Genomic DNA, 15,178 nt, shown 5'->3' with positions numbered 1-15,178 from the left:
GAAAGAAATATATGTGCAAGTGAGAGAACGGATAGAACATGGTTTGTTGCAAGAAAAAAAAAGAATGTCTGTGTTCATCTTTTAAACCTCTTCTGATGTACATCACTGGTCAAGCTGGGACAGGTGAAAGTTTTTTAATGAACGTTTTGACCAGTTATCTTCAAAAGACTACTGGTTCACATTTATGTTGTGTGGTAACAGCTCCAACTGGATTAGCTGCACACAATGTTAAAGGAGTTACTTTGCATCAATTATTGAAGTTACCAGTGGAGCATGATAATAAATTAGAATATCAGAAGTTGTCTGGAGAAGCTTCTTATGACGTGTCAAGAGTGCTGAAGAAAATGAAACTTTTAATTATTGATGAGGTGAGCATGGTCTCAAACTTAATGCTTGCTTTTGTACACTTAAGAATGCAACAGGTATTAAAAACCGATTACGACGTTCTCTTTGGAGGAAAACATTTAATTGTATTTGGAGATCTGCTACAACTAACCCCTGTAAAAGGAGAACCAGTGTTTAAAATTCTTCTACATGAAGACACAAAGAAATCTCTGGGAAGTATTGGAAATGTGAATTTGTGGTTTCATTTTGAATATAAAGAATATGCGACAAGCAAGAGACGAAGATTATGCAAATATTCTAAAAGATGTAAGAATTGGTGTTCTAAGCAAACATGGTAAAGAAGCTTTTCAAAGTCGTCTACTAAAGAAGTCTATAGTTTGCTTAATGCCTACAGTGGAAGAGTGTTATACATTTAATAGAGAGCTTATGAAGTTGGAAAATCAAGAAATAGTTCACATTGAAGCTATTTATAAAATAGAGCATCAAGGAATAACAATTGTTCTTTCAGAAAAATTACAGACTAAATTGGATTCTTTGGAAAAGTCTGTATCAAAAACTGCTGGCTTAGAACATTTTTTAGATGTATGTTTAAACTGTCGGGTAATTTTGAAGCGTAATCTGAATGTAGAAGAAGGATTAGTGAATGGAGCAAGTTGTTGATTGTGTGAAATATCAAAATAGAAATGGAATTGAATTTTTGAAAGTTAAATTTGATCAGATTGCAGAGGTAAGACAGATTGCACGTTCTGCCGCACGTTTTTTGCATGTAAAAGACTTGTATGTTCGTAGAAAACAGTTTCCCTTCTGTTTAGCATATGCAGTAACTATTCACAAATCACAAGGTTTAAGTGTAGATAATGCTTTAGTAAATGTGGGAAAAACTGTGTTTAAAGAGGGAATGGTATATGTTGCATTATCTTGAGTTAGAACATTGTCTGGTTTGTATTTAATTGATTTTGATGAGAACAAGGTTAGTGCTGATGTTAATTGTGTAACAGAATATAATCGTTTGAGAAGGCTTTATGCTCCCCATTTAGGTGAATATCCTATTTATGAGAAACGTGTTGTGAGTTCAAAACGCAAATATGTTGAAGAGTTAACTATGGTTGAAAAGCAGAAAGAAAATCAAGAGAAAAGAAAAGATGTAAAGAAGCAGAAAATACAAAAAGTGATGATGTTGCTGGATACCAATTCGAAAATGCTTCTGGTGTCAACTGCTATGGTAATGTCATTCTAAATGTTATATTTTATCTTGAAGATGTTTGTGGTGAAATTATGGAAAGTCAGGAAAAAACTATGTTCTGCACTCTACACTTTATTTCAAGAATTGAGAACTGATAGAAGTAAGAATAATTCTGCTTCTGATATTCGCTAACTGTTGGATACATGTACTGGATCTTTAACGTTCAGTACTAATATACAGCAAGATGCACAAGAATTTCTGATGATTATGCTTGGAGTACTAGAAGATGAAGGAATTCAGATTGAGAGTTTATTTGGACTCCGTTACAAATGGGAACATAAATGTTACCTTCAAGCACTATAGTTGACAGAGAACGATTTTTATATTTAACAATACCGGACTGCAAATCTGTACCATTTTCCAAATTAGTAAAAGAAGCCGATCATAACATGATGTGTTCTTGTAAATCAAGAATGCTATCTGCATTATGCCTACAAAGATGCGGAAAATATTTGATTATAATGCTGCAACGCTGTCAACCAAATGGAAGAAAAGTGAAAACCAAAAAAAAAAAAAAAAATCTTGTTAATCAAGTATCTAGTTCTGGAAGAACAGTTGCCATTGTTTTCCATGCTGGAAGTACTACTACAAGTAGACATTATACAGTTTATTTAAAGTGTAATAATGGTTGGAGTCACTGTAATGATACACACTTGGAAATTAAACCATGATTGTCTTATGAATTACCCAACTCATACTTAATTTTTCTGAAACAAAGATTTTAGATACACTATTCGGCTTTAATGGGAAGGTGTATAGATCTTTAAGGAATTCATACTGGATGCTTTCAAAGCTAAATTTTTGATACATTATCTGGTGTATTGGGAAAATTGTACAGAGAAACTACGTAAGATCTTTAAGGAATTCATACTGGATGCTTTCAAAGCGAAATTTTTGATACATTATGTGGTGTATTGGGAAAATTGTGCAGAGAAACTACGCACGATCTTTAAGGAATTCATTATGGATGCTTTCAAAGCGAAATGTTTGATATATTATCTGACTTATTGGGAAAATGTGCAGAGAAACTACGCAAGATCTTTAAGGAATTCATGCTGGATGCTTTCAAAGCAAACTTTTTGATACATTATGTGGTGTATTGGGAAAATTGTGCAGAGAAAGTACGTAAGATCTTTAAGGAATTCATACTGGATGCTTTCAAAGCGAAATTTTTGATACATTATGTGGTGTATTGGGAAAATTGTGCAGAGAAACTACGCAAGATCTTTAAGGAATTCATTATGGATGCTTTCAAAGCGAAATTTTTGATATATTATCTGGCTTATTGGGTAAATTTGCAGACAATCTACGAAGTAAAGGTAAGCTTTGAACATATGAAGTACTCATTGGATGAGTTATTTGTGTTGATTTTGTATTATATTTGAGAGAATTCGTTTTTTTTTTTTTAACAGTCTAGTTGATTGTTTTTGTCCCTGCTGTTTATGATGAAACTACACTGGCATCACTGTGAATAGTGAAGTTAAGTAGTAGCTGATGACAGCAAAAAAAAAGGGAGAAAAATTGTTATCTGAATGTTAAATTGTTTTGTATTATTTAAAAAGTCATTGTAATTTGTGAAATGTATTCCGTTACATAGTACTTTTGCAGTTTATTTTATGTAGTTGAAAAGTTAGAAAAAATAGTATTAATGACAAATACACACTAGTAGTCCAAATTTTTTAAAAAACCTTTGAAATTCATTGATAAAAACCATTGGTTTCAGAGACGTTATACTTAGGAATTAGCATTTAAAAAACCCTTCGAAATTCACTGAAAAAACCAAAGGTTTTACAGACGTTATAGTTAGGAATTAGCATTTAAAAAACCTAAGAAATTCACTGAAATAACCAAATGTTTCAGGGACATTATAGTTAGTGGGACATTTGACTCATAAAACAAGAGGAATTTGCCTGTTCTAGTTAGTTGAGCTAACTATAACTCGCGCACCCGCAATGCACTGCTGATGATGTCACATATTACATCACTCATGACATGGTCAGTGACATCACTCAGGACATCATCCACGTGACAATCTGATGCACATACTGATGCTCTAATATAAACTTTGATACACCCATTGTAAAATGCTGACTACTATTTTTGAAACCATACACAGAAGAATGCCATATACTACATAGCACTCACCATTTCCTAGGTCTACACAAACATCCAGTCACTTATACATGTAGTTACTCATCAATAGAGGACTATAATATGCACTCATACATCTATACATGCAGTCACACGCTGCCACTCATCCATAGAGTTACTCACACGCCTAGTCAGTAATGCAAAGAATGAATCACATACCCATTTAATCATGTATACAGTTATACACACCAACTTCGTTATTTTTAGACATACCACATCACTTATTTATATAGATACCAACACATTTACTGTCTTATACAATCACTGATAGAAGCAGACACCTATTTATACACCCACTCTTGAAATAACTTAGTCTCACGTGTACTCATTTATATACTCCAACACTCACATATAGTGGCTTAAAACATATGTAGTTAGTCACAGATATACCACTGAGACATTTATTCACTCACCAACACACCCATAGACACACTAACGAACAAGTTACTTACCTTCGGTAACGTTATTTCTGGTGGATACAGTATCTGCCTGTGGATTCCTCACCTTGTGAATATCCCCTGCGCCAGCAACATTCTGAAACTTTTGTAGCTCTCCACGCCGACGAGGACGACGTCACAGAAGCGCTGCTCCGCTGACGTCACTGGATCCATAAGAGGACCTAGTCGGCGTGATGACGTCCATTCCGCCCTTTTTTCCGTGCCTTCGAGGCACACGGACGGACCGACAGCAATATATATACAGTATACACAGTACATAATACACTAAACAACACACACAGTTTGAAGATAATACAGGAAGGCAAAAGAAATCGCACCCTTCCTTTGACAGTAATAATTGAATTTTGAAACATTTTCACTATTGTAGGTATACAAGGGTGGACAACGGGAGGCAGGTGGGTCAGTAAGGAATCCACAGGTAGATACTGTATCCACCAGAAAAAGCTTTACCGAAGGTAATTAACTTGTTCTTCTGATGGATACATCTGCCAGTGGATTCCTCACCTTGTGAAAAGATTCCCACAGCAGTCCCACTTCCGGAGGAGGGTGTCGACCCTTCTATACCAGAAAGTCCTGAAGGACGGAACGAGCAAAGTATCAGTCTCTCCTCACCTCGGAATCCAAGCAATAATGCTTCGCGAAAGTGTGGAGGGAGACCCAAGTTGACGATCTACAAATGTCCTCCACAGGAACACATCTAGATAAGGCAGATGTAGAAGACTTTGCCCTGGTAGAATGAGCCCTTGTACCCTCTGGAGGTTCCTTACCGGCCAAAGCGTAACATATCTTGATGCACAAGATAATCCATCTGGAAAGGGTGCGCTTGTGCACCGCTCTGCTTTTCCTGCAGCCAACAAAGAGCTAGTCATCCAGTCGAAAGTCTTTAGTCCGATCGAGGTAAAAGCTCACCGCCCTCTTAGGGTCCAAGCGGTGAAGCCGCTCCTCCTCCTTGGAAGGGTGAGGGGGAGGATAGAAGGTAGGAAGGGCAATGGACTGCCCCAGATGGAAGGGAGTTACCACCTTAGGCAGAAAAGCAGCCCTGGTCCTGAGTACCATTCTTTCAGCATGAATGGTCAAGAACAGGGGTTTTGAACTCAGAGCTTGAAGCTCACTTACCCTCCTTGCCAAGGTAATAGCAATGAGAAAAAACGTTTTGAAAGACAACAGCCTTAAGGGATACTTGTGCAAGGGCTCGAAAGGAGAACCCATTAGGTAAGTTAAGACCAGATTTAAGTCCCATTGAGGCACAATAAAAGGAGTAGGCAGAAACGTATTGGTAAGGCCTTTAAGGAATCATAATACAATAGGTGACTTAAACAAAGACGGCTGATCGGCAAGCAAAGGAAAGCCGATAAATATCCCTTCACAGTAGCTACAGCAAAGTCTTGCTGAGCAAGAGAGCGAGCAAACTGAAGGATGTTGGATAAACAAGCCCTCAAAGGGTCAATAGACTTCCCTCCGCACCAAAGAACAAATTAAGACCACCTATAGGAATAGATAGATTTGGTGCAATGACGTCTGGCAGACAATATTACATCTACCACATCAGGCGGGAGAGAAAAGAATTCAGGTTTCCCCGTTCAATCTCTAGGCATGAAGGTGTAAGCTCTGGAGGTGGGGGGGGTGTAGAACCTGCCCCTCCGACTGAGGGAGGAGGTCTGCCCTGAGAGGGAGACGGAGCAGAGAGCACGAGGAGAGGTGGAGAAGATCTGTGTACCACACCCTTCTTGGCCAGTCCAGGGCGATCAATATGACTTGAGCCCGGTCTTGGCAAATCTTCCTCAGAACCCGAGGAATCAAGGGTATGGGAACAAACGCCCAACTCAGCTGAAACGCGCCCCCCAAAGCTCCCTGCATCGGATACTGGAGACTGCAGAATGACGGGCAGTGAGCGTTCGTGAGTGGCAAACAGGTCCACCCGAGGAGTTCCCCACGTCCGAAAGACGTGACGAACCACCTCCGGATGAAGCCTCCACTCGTGGTCGGCAGAGAACTGCCGACTGAGACTGTCTGCACGCACGTTTAGAACTCCGGCATGAAGATTTGCCATCAGACAAATCTGATGATCCTGAACCCAGGATCAGAGACGCAGAGCCTCTCTGCAGAGACAACACGACCCCACTCCTCCCGGCTTGTTGACATACCACATCGCTGTAGTGTTGTCCGTTAGGACTTGAACCGACTGACCGCTAAGAGAAGGGAGGAAGGCCTTGAGTGCCAAACGTATCGCCCGTAATTTCAGAAGGTTGATGCGAAGCAACCTTTCCTCTGCAGACCAAAGACCCTTGATCTCGAGATCCCCAAGATGAGCACCCCACCCTAAAGTGGAACAATCCGTTATCACTGTGGCCCCCGATGGAGGTAGATGGAAGGGCTTTCATTGAGACAGATTGCCCTCCATGCTCCACCAAGATAGATCCACTGCAGCTTCTCTGGAGATCCTCACAGACTCCCTGAGATCTCCGTTGTGCTGATACCACTGCCTGCAGAGGCACCACTAGAGCGCCCTCATGTGCCAGCGTGCATGGTTGACCAACAGAATGCAGGAAGCAAACAGACCGAGCAGACGAAGGACCTTCAGGACTGGAATGACCGCTCCATTGTAAAACAACTGAATCATTTCCTGTATGTCGAGAAACCTTTGTGGAGGTGGGAATGCTCGACACACAGTAGTGTCCAGTACTGCCCCTATGAACAGGGTGCACTGAGAGGGCACCAGGTGAGATTTGGGCATGTTTATCGAGAAACCCAATTTGTACAACAGCTGAGTTGTATCCTGCAGATGATGAAGCACCTTCTCTGGCGACTCCGCTTTGATCTGCCAGTCGTCCAGATAGGGGAAAACTGGAATCCCCGACCTTCTGAGATGGGCTGCCACCACTGCCATCACCTTGGTGAAGACTCGAGGTGCAGTAGTAAGACCAAACGGAAGGACAGCAAACTGATAATATTGCGACCCTACCGTAAAACGGAGATACTTCCTGTGCGACTTCAGGATAGGGATGTGAAAATACGCATCCTGCAAGTCGATCGACACCATCCAGTCCTTCTGGTGCAGCACTTGAAGAACCTGCGCAAGGGTGAGCATCCTGAACTTCTGCTTCAGAAAAAGGTTCAAGATCCTGAGGTCCAGGATTTGACGTAGCCTGCCATCCTTCTTCGGAATCAGGAAATACCGGGAGTAGGATCCCTGACCCCTCTCCTGCTCTGGAACCACCTCTATCGCACCTTTTTTTTTTGTAACGTAAGGTCTTCCTCCTGCAGGAGAAGGTGGTCCTCCGAGCAAGCACCTTGGCAAGGAGGGTAATTTGGAGGAAATTCCCGAAAGTGAAGGGCATACCCATTTTCTACAAGATCTAGAACCCAAAGGTCTGAAGTGATCGATTCCCAATCTTGTAGAAAATGGGTAAGCCGGCCCCCCACAGCACCAACATGATCCAGAATGGTGGATCTAGGGCTGCTTTGCAGTGGTGGGAGGGATGGAGGAGGAGGGGAGCTGCCGACCTCGAGCATGACCTCTGATCTTGCCCCTGTAGCTCTTATACAGGGTGTTCTGTTGCTGCTGTTGCTGGGGCTGCCTGTAGGTCCGAAAGGACGACCTTCCAAAGCCTCTGTATCTCCTTAAAGAACCCCTAGGCTGTGCCTGCAGACCCAGAGATTTGGCCGTGGCTTTGCTTTCTTTAAATCTCTCCAACGCAGCATCAGCCTTTTTACCAAAAAGCCCAGAACCGTCAAAAGGCAAATCCAGAAGCGTTGCCTGCACATCAGGGGAGAATTCAGATGATTTCAGCCACACACTTCTCCTTGTGGCAACCGAGGAGCCCATAATTCTGGCGACAGAGTCTGCAGTGTCCAGCCCACTCAGGATAACCTGACGCGCAGCTGCCTGAGCGTCTGACAGCACCTCATTAAAGTTCTGCCTGTCCTTCTCAGATAACTTAGGAGCCAGCTGTTTAGCAGAATCCATTACAGCGTGGATATAACGGCCCAAGAGACAGGTCGCATTCGTCGACTTAAAGGCCATACTAGCCGAGGAGCAGACTTTCTTAGCTGATTGGTCGAGTTTTTTAGAATCCCTGTCACTAGGGATCTGTGGAAAGGCACCGGAAGACCTCTTAGAGCAAGCAGCCCAAACCACCAGACTTTCCGGAGAAGGATGGGAAGTAAGAAAATCTGGATCACCTGGAGCAGCCCTGTACCTTCTAGCCACAGTTTATAAACCGCAGGTGCTGAATAGGGCTTTCACCATACCTCCATGACTGGTTCAGTGATTGTCTCATTAAATGGTAGTAAGTGCTCTGTCACGGTGGAGGGAGAATGTAAAACCTCAGTGAGGATGTTAGGCTTGAATTCAGCAGTTGGCAGCTGTAGATCTAAAAGCTCCGCCGCTTTTCTAATGACCGTGTGGTAGGGAGCCACATCTTTAGAGGGAGTATTGGCTGGAGGAGTAATCTCCCACTCTGGTAACAAATCCAAGCCACTAGCCTCCTTCAACTCTTCAAACAAGTCATCAGACTCCATAAGCTCACCCTCTTCCATCTCTTCAACCTGGTACCTTTGCTCTTCCAGGACTCTTTGAGCTTCTCGCCTGGACCTAATCCTCAGGACCGGCGTCGGCGGCGCTGTAACCGACTCAGACGGCGCCGGAGCCGAACACGGATCCGTAGGAGCAGCCGAGTCGAACGAGGTAGAGCTGGAGCCGGTGAAGATGGAAGCTTTTTCAACGGCATCACCGCAAAAGAAGGCATAAATGGAGCCTGAGCGTAGGCTTGAGGAACCCCCAGATTAAAAGCCATGTGACCCACGGGACCCGAAGGTGCTCCAGAGGGGTATATTGCTCTAGTGAAGACTCCATACATTGCATTCAAATAATGCGATGGGTCTTGTCCCGGGTCTGGAAAGGGGGCATATGGCTCAGAATGAGGCATAACCGGGCTCAGGCCAATCAGCGCCGACGGTGGAGCCAGCGGAGTCGAAGACTCATCAGGAGCCGGAGCTTCTTCAACTGGAGCCGGAGAATGAGCCGGCGTCTGAGATGGAGCCGGAGCGTGCTCCGGTGAAGTCGCAGGCGCGGTCAGGCAAACAGGAGAAGCAGGATTAGAGACAGGAGAGGGAGAAACATAGTCCTTACGACGTCGAGTAGGCGAAGTCGATCTCGGAGCTGCTTCTTTATCCGAACGGTGTCGAGAACCATGCCTCTTCTTTTTATGCTTCTTGGACTTAGAAGCATGCCCCGACGACTATTTTGACGCCGACCTCTACCTTGACCTCGATCTGGAGCGTCTTCGACCTCTTCTCTTTTTTCATCCTTGCAATAAACAACTTGCCTTCTCTTTCTTTAAAGGCCTTAGTACTCCTCTTTCGACAGCAAGAGCATCTCTCGACGTCGTGATCTGACAGGCACCAGACAGTCCTCGTGCGGATCCGTGATGGACATGTGCTTACCGCACTCCCTACACAGCTTGAATCCGGACTTCTTTGTCGACATCTTTAAACAAGAGGCAAGAAGAAAGAGAAACACCAGCGGAAAACCAAAGTAACTAGCCAAAGCTACGGAGAGTCCCAGAAAACAGTTCGCATCGATGGCGCGGAAATAAGGGAACTGTCGTCATCACGCCAACAAGGTCCTCTTATGGATCCAGTGACTTCAGCAGAGCCGCGAGCGGAGCCGTGCTTCTGTGACGTCGTTGGCGTGGAGAGCTACAAAAGTTATCGAATGTTGCTGGCGCAGGGGATATTCACAAGGTGAGGAATCCACTGGCAGATGTATCCATCTGAATCACCCATACAGCCCTTTCCAGATGTACTTTTTAATCCATACAACCACTGAATCACCCACTCAGACATCTATGCACAGACTCATACACCCACCCACCCACCCACACACACTCAGGGACTCATACAGATACTCGGACAACAAATCATTAATCTATATAGACACTCATGTAGGTATTCAGCAACCCATGCAGTTGCTTACACACCAACTTAGAGACTAATACAGACTTTTACACAGTTTAGTCACTAACCCATACATTCAGTATGACACGTTCAATCACTCACTTATACAGTCAGTCACGCACATACGAAACAATTCCTTTAGGCACTTGTAAATGCATTCATTCTTCAATACACCTTGGCATATATATATGAAACATATTTACATTTTATAGAAACACATTCACTGAGTGCTGTAATGAGTGATGTCACTGACCATGTCATGAGTGATGTAATATGTGACATCAGCAGTGCATTGCGGGCGCGCGAGTTATAGTTATCTTAACTAACTACAACAGGCGAATTTCTCTGGTTTTATAGGAGGCAAATGTCCAACTAACTATAACGTCCCTGAAACCTATGGTTTTTTTCCAGTGAATTTCTAAGGTTTTTTTAAATGCTAATTCCTAACTATAACGTCTGTAAAACCTTTGGGTTTTTTTCAATATATATGTATCTATATCTATATCTATATTCACTGAAAAAACCATAGGTTTCACACATGTTATAGTTAGCTGGACATTTTACTGATAAAAAACCAATGAAATTCCCCCGTTATAGTTAGTGCAGGCAACTATAACTCACGCGACCGTAATCCTCTGCTGATGCTAATACTGTTTTTAGACACTTATTTGCCCATGTCTTCTTCCATTAAATTTTAGCTATACATATATTACAAATATTTTTTTTTCATAAAGACACATATGTCATCAGCAGAGGATTACGGTCGCGTGAGTTATAGTTGCCTACAGTAACTATAACGGGGGAATTTCATTGGTTTTTTATCAGTAAAATGTCCAGCTAACTATAACATGTGTGAAACCTATGGTTTTTTCAGTGAATTTGCAAGGTTTTTTAAATGCTAATTCCTAACTATAACGTGTGTGAAACCTATGGTTTTTTCAGTGAATTTGTACGTTTTTTTAAATGCTAAGTTACTTTACGCCATTTGTGGCGTGCGCGCCCACTTAACGCAGTTCGTTCCGTGCGCGCACGGTGCGGTGCACAGTGAGCACGTGGTGCGCTTCGCGCACCGCGTGCCCACGTTACGCTAGATGGGCCATGAACGCACGATGCGCTTCGCGCACCGTGCGTACATGGAGGACATATGATGAGCATCGTTGTGACAGGTAAAATATATGTTTTGTTTAGCTCTATTAAGCCATGCACAAAAGGTGCCCTTCAGGCACCTTTTGCACACGGGGTGGGGAGAATGTGGATTTTTTTTTTTATTATTATTTCTTACCGTACGCGTACGGTAAGCGTAATCGGCGAAATTTTCGAAAAAATTAAAATTGCCTTTTTTCACTTGGGGGATCGTTGGGGATTCCCTCGACATGGCTAGGTGCTTGGGAGCTGTGTAAACAGCCCCTTTACATGTTTTTGCACTTGGTTTTTCAACCCCCTGTCAGAGTGCGAGAGAGAAAATGGCGGCCGCCGCTTCCTGGTTTCGACCGATTCGAATGTTTACTAAGATCTAAGGGCCAATCAGAATCGCGCTCGCGCACGCCACCGTACGCGTACGGTAAGCGCACCGTAAGCTGGCTCATATATATATATATATATATTGATTTAAATGCTATTTTCTCAGAATCTACTGAACAGATTTACACCAAACTTACAAAAGGCACTTCCTTGACCTGAGGACTACCTCTCTGCCAAATTTCAAGTAATTCTGTTCAGCCGTTCGGGCTGCAGCTGTGTCTAAAGGTCCTATGGAAAAATGCATGGGAAAAACGCGTTTTGGGACCCCCCTTTTATCTCAGCTCCCGCTTGACGAATCCCCCCGAGACTTTCAGAGTAGGAGCGGAGCGTAGCGCCCCACCTATTTTGAAAAATTCGCGAGGATTCGTCAACCTGCGCCAAAGTTATTCAAAATAGAATGTTGCGGATTTCCTATGGAAACGTGGTCCTAACTATAACTACCTACTGGCGACCGCCAGTAGGTAATATATAATATATTTTCTTGTATAATATTTTTTACATATATGCCAGAGTTCCTGCGCATGGGCGGGAATATTCAGTGCTTAGGACTATTGATGAGGATCCCCTGGAATCACACTTTTCAATGGGGGTGTGCCGACTCTTGGTGTGGGTACCGGCAAACTGGGAATGATAATGTAATTGACATTTGGGGGGGGGGGGGGGGGGGCGGGGGGTGCAAGGGTTCAGAGCGCAGAGTGGCAGACTACATTGAAAGTCAGGCATGGTTCTCACCCTCCCAAAACCGAACTGTAATTAGACATTTTGTGGACAGTGGATGGGGACTGGTCAGTAAATGCCAAGATCAGTGGAATAAAATACTTCCCGGAAGGGACATAGTCAGTGGAGAGCACATGATCTCCACCCGAACATTGCAGATCCACTTGTCAATTGAGTCTGATGGACAATGCAATTCCCAACTCTTGTGGCTGAGCATTTCTACAGGGTTGTTCTATCTGGCATCAGGAGCAGAAAATGATCTGAGCTGTCGGTGATGCTTCCAAAGGATCAGGACCTTGGATCAGTACATTGTGAATCTGTTCCAGAAACATATTTTGGCTCTGGGAGCATCTTAGTACAACACTCAGAGGTTGGCAATGCTGGAACCCCAGGAGCAACCACCTTTCTACCTGCAGCTTCTTGCAAGGAACTTCTAAAAATTCAGGAGATGTGCAGGCTCTAGAAAAGTATGGCCACCAATGAAGGAAACACTTCAAAGACCCTCTAGAAAGGAATACCCTACTCTTCAATTATGTACATGGTATTGTGGATCTAGGTACCAGTTTCTTGTCCCCGAAAACTGATGCAACAGCTCAGTTGAGGGAAAAGAACTGATGCATGGGTAAGCTTACCTGGTATAGAGGGAGCAGGTCTAGGCATCTGCAGGCCAGAAATAAGCAAGTGATTGCCAGGATAATTTCTCTTTACGTTGCAAATTACTCCAGTCTTGTAGCAATATAGCTAAGAAGTACTACAAGAGAGTAGGGTGCGATCAGACAGAGGAGTCAATCTCATTCCTGTGCTAGGAATTTCTCCTAAGTATTTACCGATGCTGTACAATTTGCTCCCCCGCATGTCCCATCAACAAAAGAAAACAAGACCACACTAAGTTCTTATCAGTTGCAAATTCCTTCCACCATGAAACTTAATACCAGAGGCTCACATTTTTAGTTACATGAACGGAGGGTTCTGAAAGGAGGTCTGGGCTTAGAGGAATTAGACAGCCTGCACACATTCCGGAGCGATCTATGTAATGCTATTTAAGTGGGTTCAATGTTAAAGCAATAGTCACTCCAGGAAATTAATTCCATGCCCTGTAGTGCTGTTTGGTATTATCGTTCGATTTTTTTCCATTAGTAAGCTGGACATACAATTATTTCTTTGTTCCGTAAGTGGTTACATGACAAACTGTATAAGCGCACACTACATTTCGCATAGAACGTTTATCAGGAGGCTCAAAGGAATAAAAGTGTCCCAACTGCTCGAAATAGAACATTAACTTATTTTTTGCAATTCAGAGTGTCACAAAGTAAGAGGCCCTTTTTTAAAAACGTGCTATTTTTTCTTTTTCCAAGATCTTTATGCTGCATCATAAGAAATCAATGGCATGGCTATGTTGGTAAACCACAAAACACACTGCAGCTGTATCAGAGAGAAGGCTAAGATACAGAAAACAGAACATTTCGAATGCTCTAAAATATCGGAAATGCATGCAGCAGCAGATTACATAGACGTGAATGGTTCAAAGCCTAAACTTCATGCAATGATAAAAAGCATTCTTACTTTGCGAGCCATGGCAGCTTCGTGAGGTAAATGGCAGAGAAGAGGGTGCAGGAGAAGAGGTTTGTGCAAGCTCATTTGCGCTTTGGTATAGCCTTTTTGTGACAGAGGTGCTCGCATTTATAGGCTCGCTTCTCACTGTAGAAAAACCTTTAAAAATACTGTCCGGTTTCACCGTGATTTCAGCCACAGGAGCGTTAGTGCTGTGCAAACTTCCGAGACAATTGCCAAGACTTCGTGTTCTGCAGAGCGGTTTACTTTTTGGCTGGTCATAGTGCAAATCGTCTATATTAGCGGACAGTCTCCTTTGCTGTTCAAGGGCACTGCTGGGAGGACAGAGGTCAAACACAGATTCGGTCAAATGTGTAACAAGGTCTTTGTTAACAGGCTCTGTCAAAGATGCCTGGCCAGGTGTAACTGAGCGCTCTCGAAAACCAGACTCCGATGGAATATCCGCAACACCTTCCAAGGAGTAACATCTAGGCCTCAGTTTAGGGACTGAAACCGTAATATCCTTTGAAACTGAAAGATTATGACAGCTTCCGCCCACATAGTCGTCGGCACTTGCCCTTCGCCTCGCAGGATGTCCCTTAACTCTTAGACTTTCTCCTTGAAGCAGGCGATCCTGCTTCTGCAGTTTCTCGGAGTAAAGGTCATCTTCGCTTTGCTCGTGTGCTTCTTCGTTTTGTTTGTGGATTAAACTTAGCAGCAGACATTCTGTTGACTTGAAAAAGTTGGTATTGCTCAGGTGAGGTGTTTTTGAAGGTTGCGGGCCACTTGACTCCTCTTGAAGTTTTCGCTTTCCATTTGTTCTATTTGGAACGGTTATATACCCACACACAACTGCCACAAAATGAAAGAAAAATTAAAGTGGACATGCACAAAGAGAAAGACAAATAAGCAATTTCAAATGTCAAAAAGTATCACACTATTTCATAGACAAATGTTAGAAGGAAAGTATTAGTCAACTGAAAGCAGCACTTTTAACAAGAAAGGAAAGCAACGCAGCAACAAATGCAAAGAAAATTGCCATTACAAATCACTTAATTTCAAGTTAACCATTCAATGGCCAAGTTAAAACGTTAATGCGTGTGTATCACGTGCAAAGTAAATGGCATTAAAGCATGCCATGATCATGTTTGCTTTTCACAAACTATCAGCATGACATGATAACAAGGTGCCTAAATTGCTCGGTTGGTCAACAAGGGAGGCGATGCAAAGCGTT

At 43.1% G+C, this 15,178-nt stretch overlaps 1 protein-coding gene across 3 annotated transcripts in view; it reads right to left on the bottom strand.

The window, feature by feature from the left end:
• The window catches only part of DEPDC1 (DEP domain containing 1), a 425,665-nt gene that overhangs the window by 159,259 nt on the left and 251,228 nt on the right, over positions 1-15,178 (bottom strand). For 2 of the 3 annotated variants that reach the window (XM_085602294.1, XM_085602295.1), the window contains one exon: positions 13,957-14,796. The exons of the other annotated variant lie outside the window; for it this stretch is intronic. In XM_085602294.1, the coding sequence (XP_085458420.1) occupies positions 13,957-14,796 (840 nt within the window). The remainder of the gene's footprint in view (positions 1-13,956; positions 14,797-15,178) is intronic. 3 annotated transcript variants of the gene reach the window in all.

This window comes from Triturus cristatus, chromosome 4_2, assembly GCF_964204655.1.
Source record: "Triturus cristatus chromosome 4_2, aTriCri1.1, whole genome shotgun sequence".
Classification (NCBI taxonomy): Eukaryota; Metazoa; Chordata; class Amphibia; order Caudata; family Salamandridae; genus Triturus; species Triturus cristatus.
The sequence above is the reverse complement of the archived record's forward strand: the minus strand, read 5'-3'. Positions and strand labels throughout refer to the sequence as shown.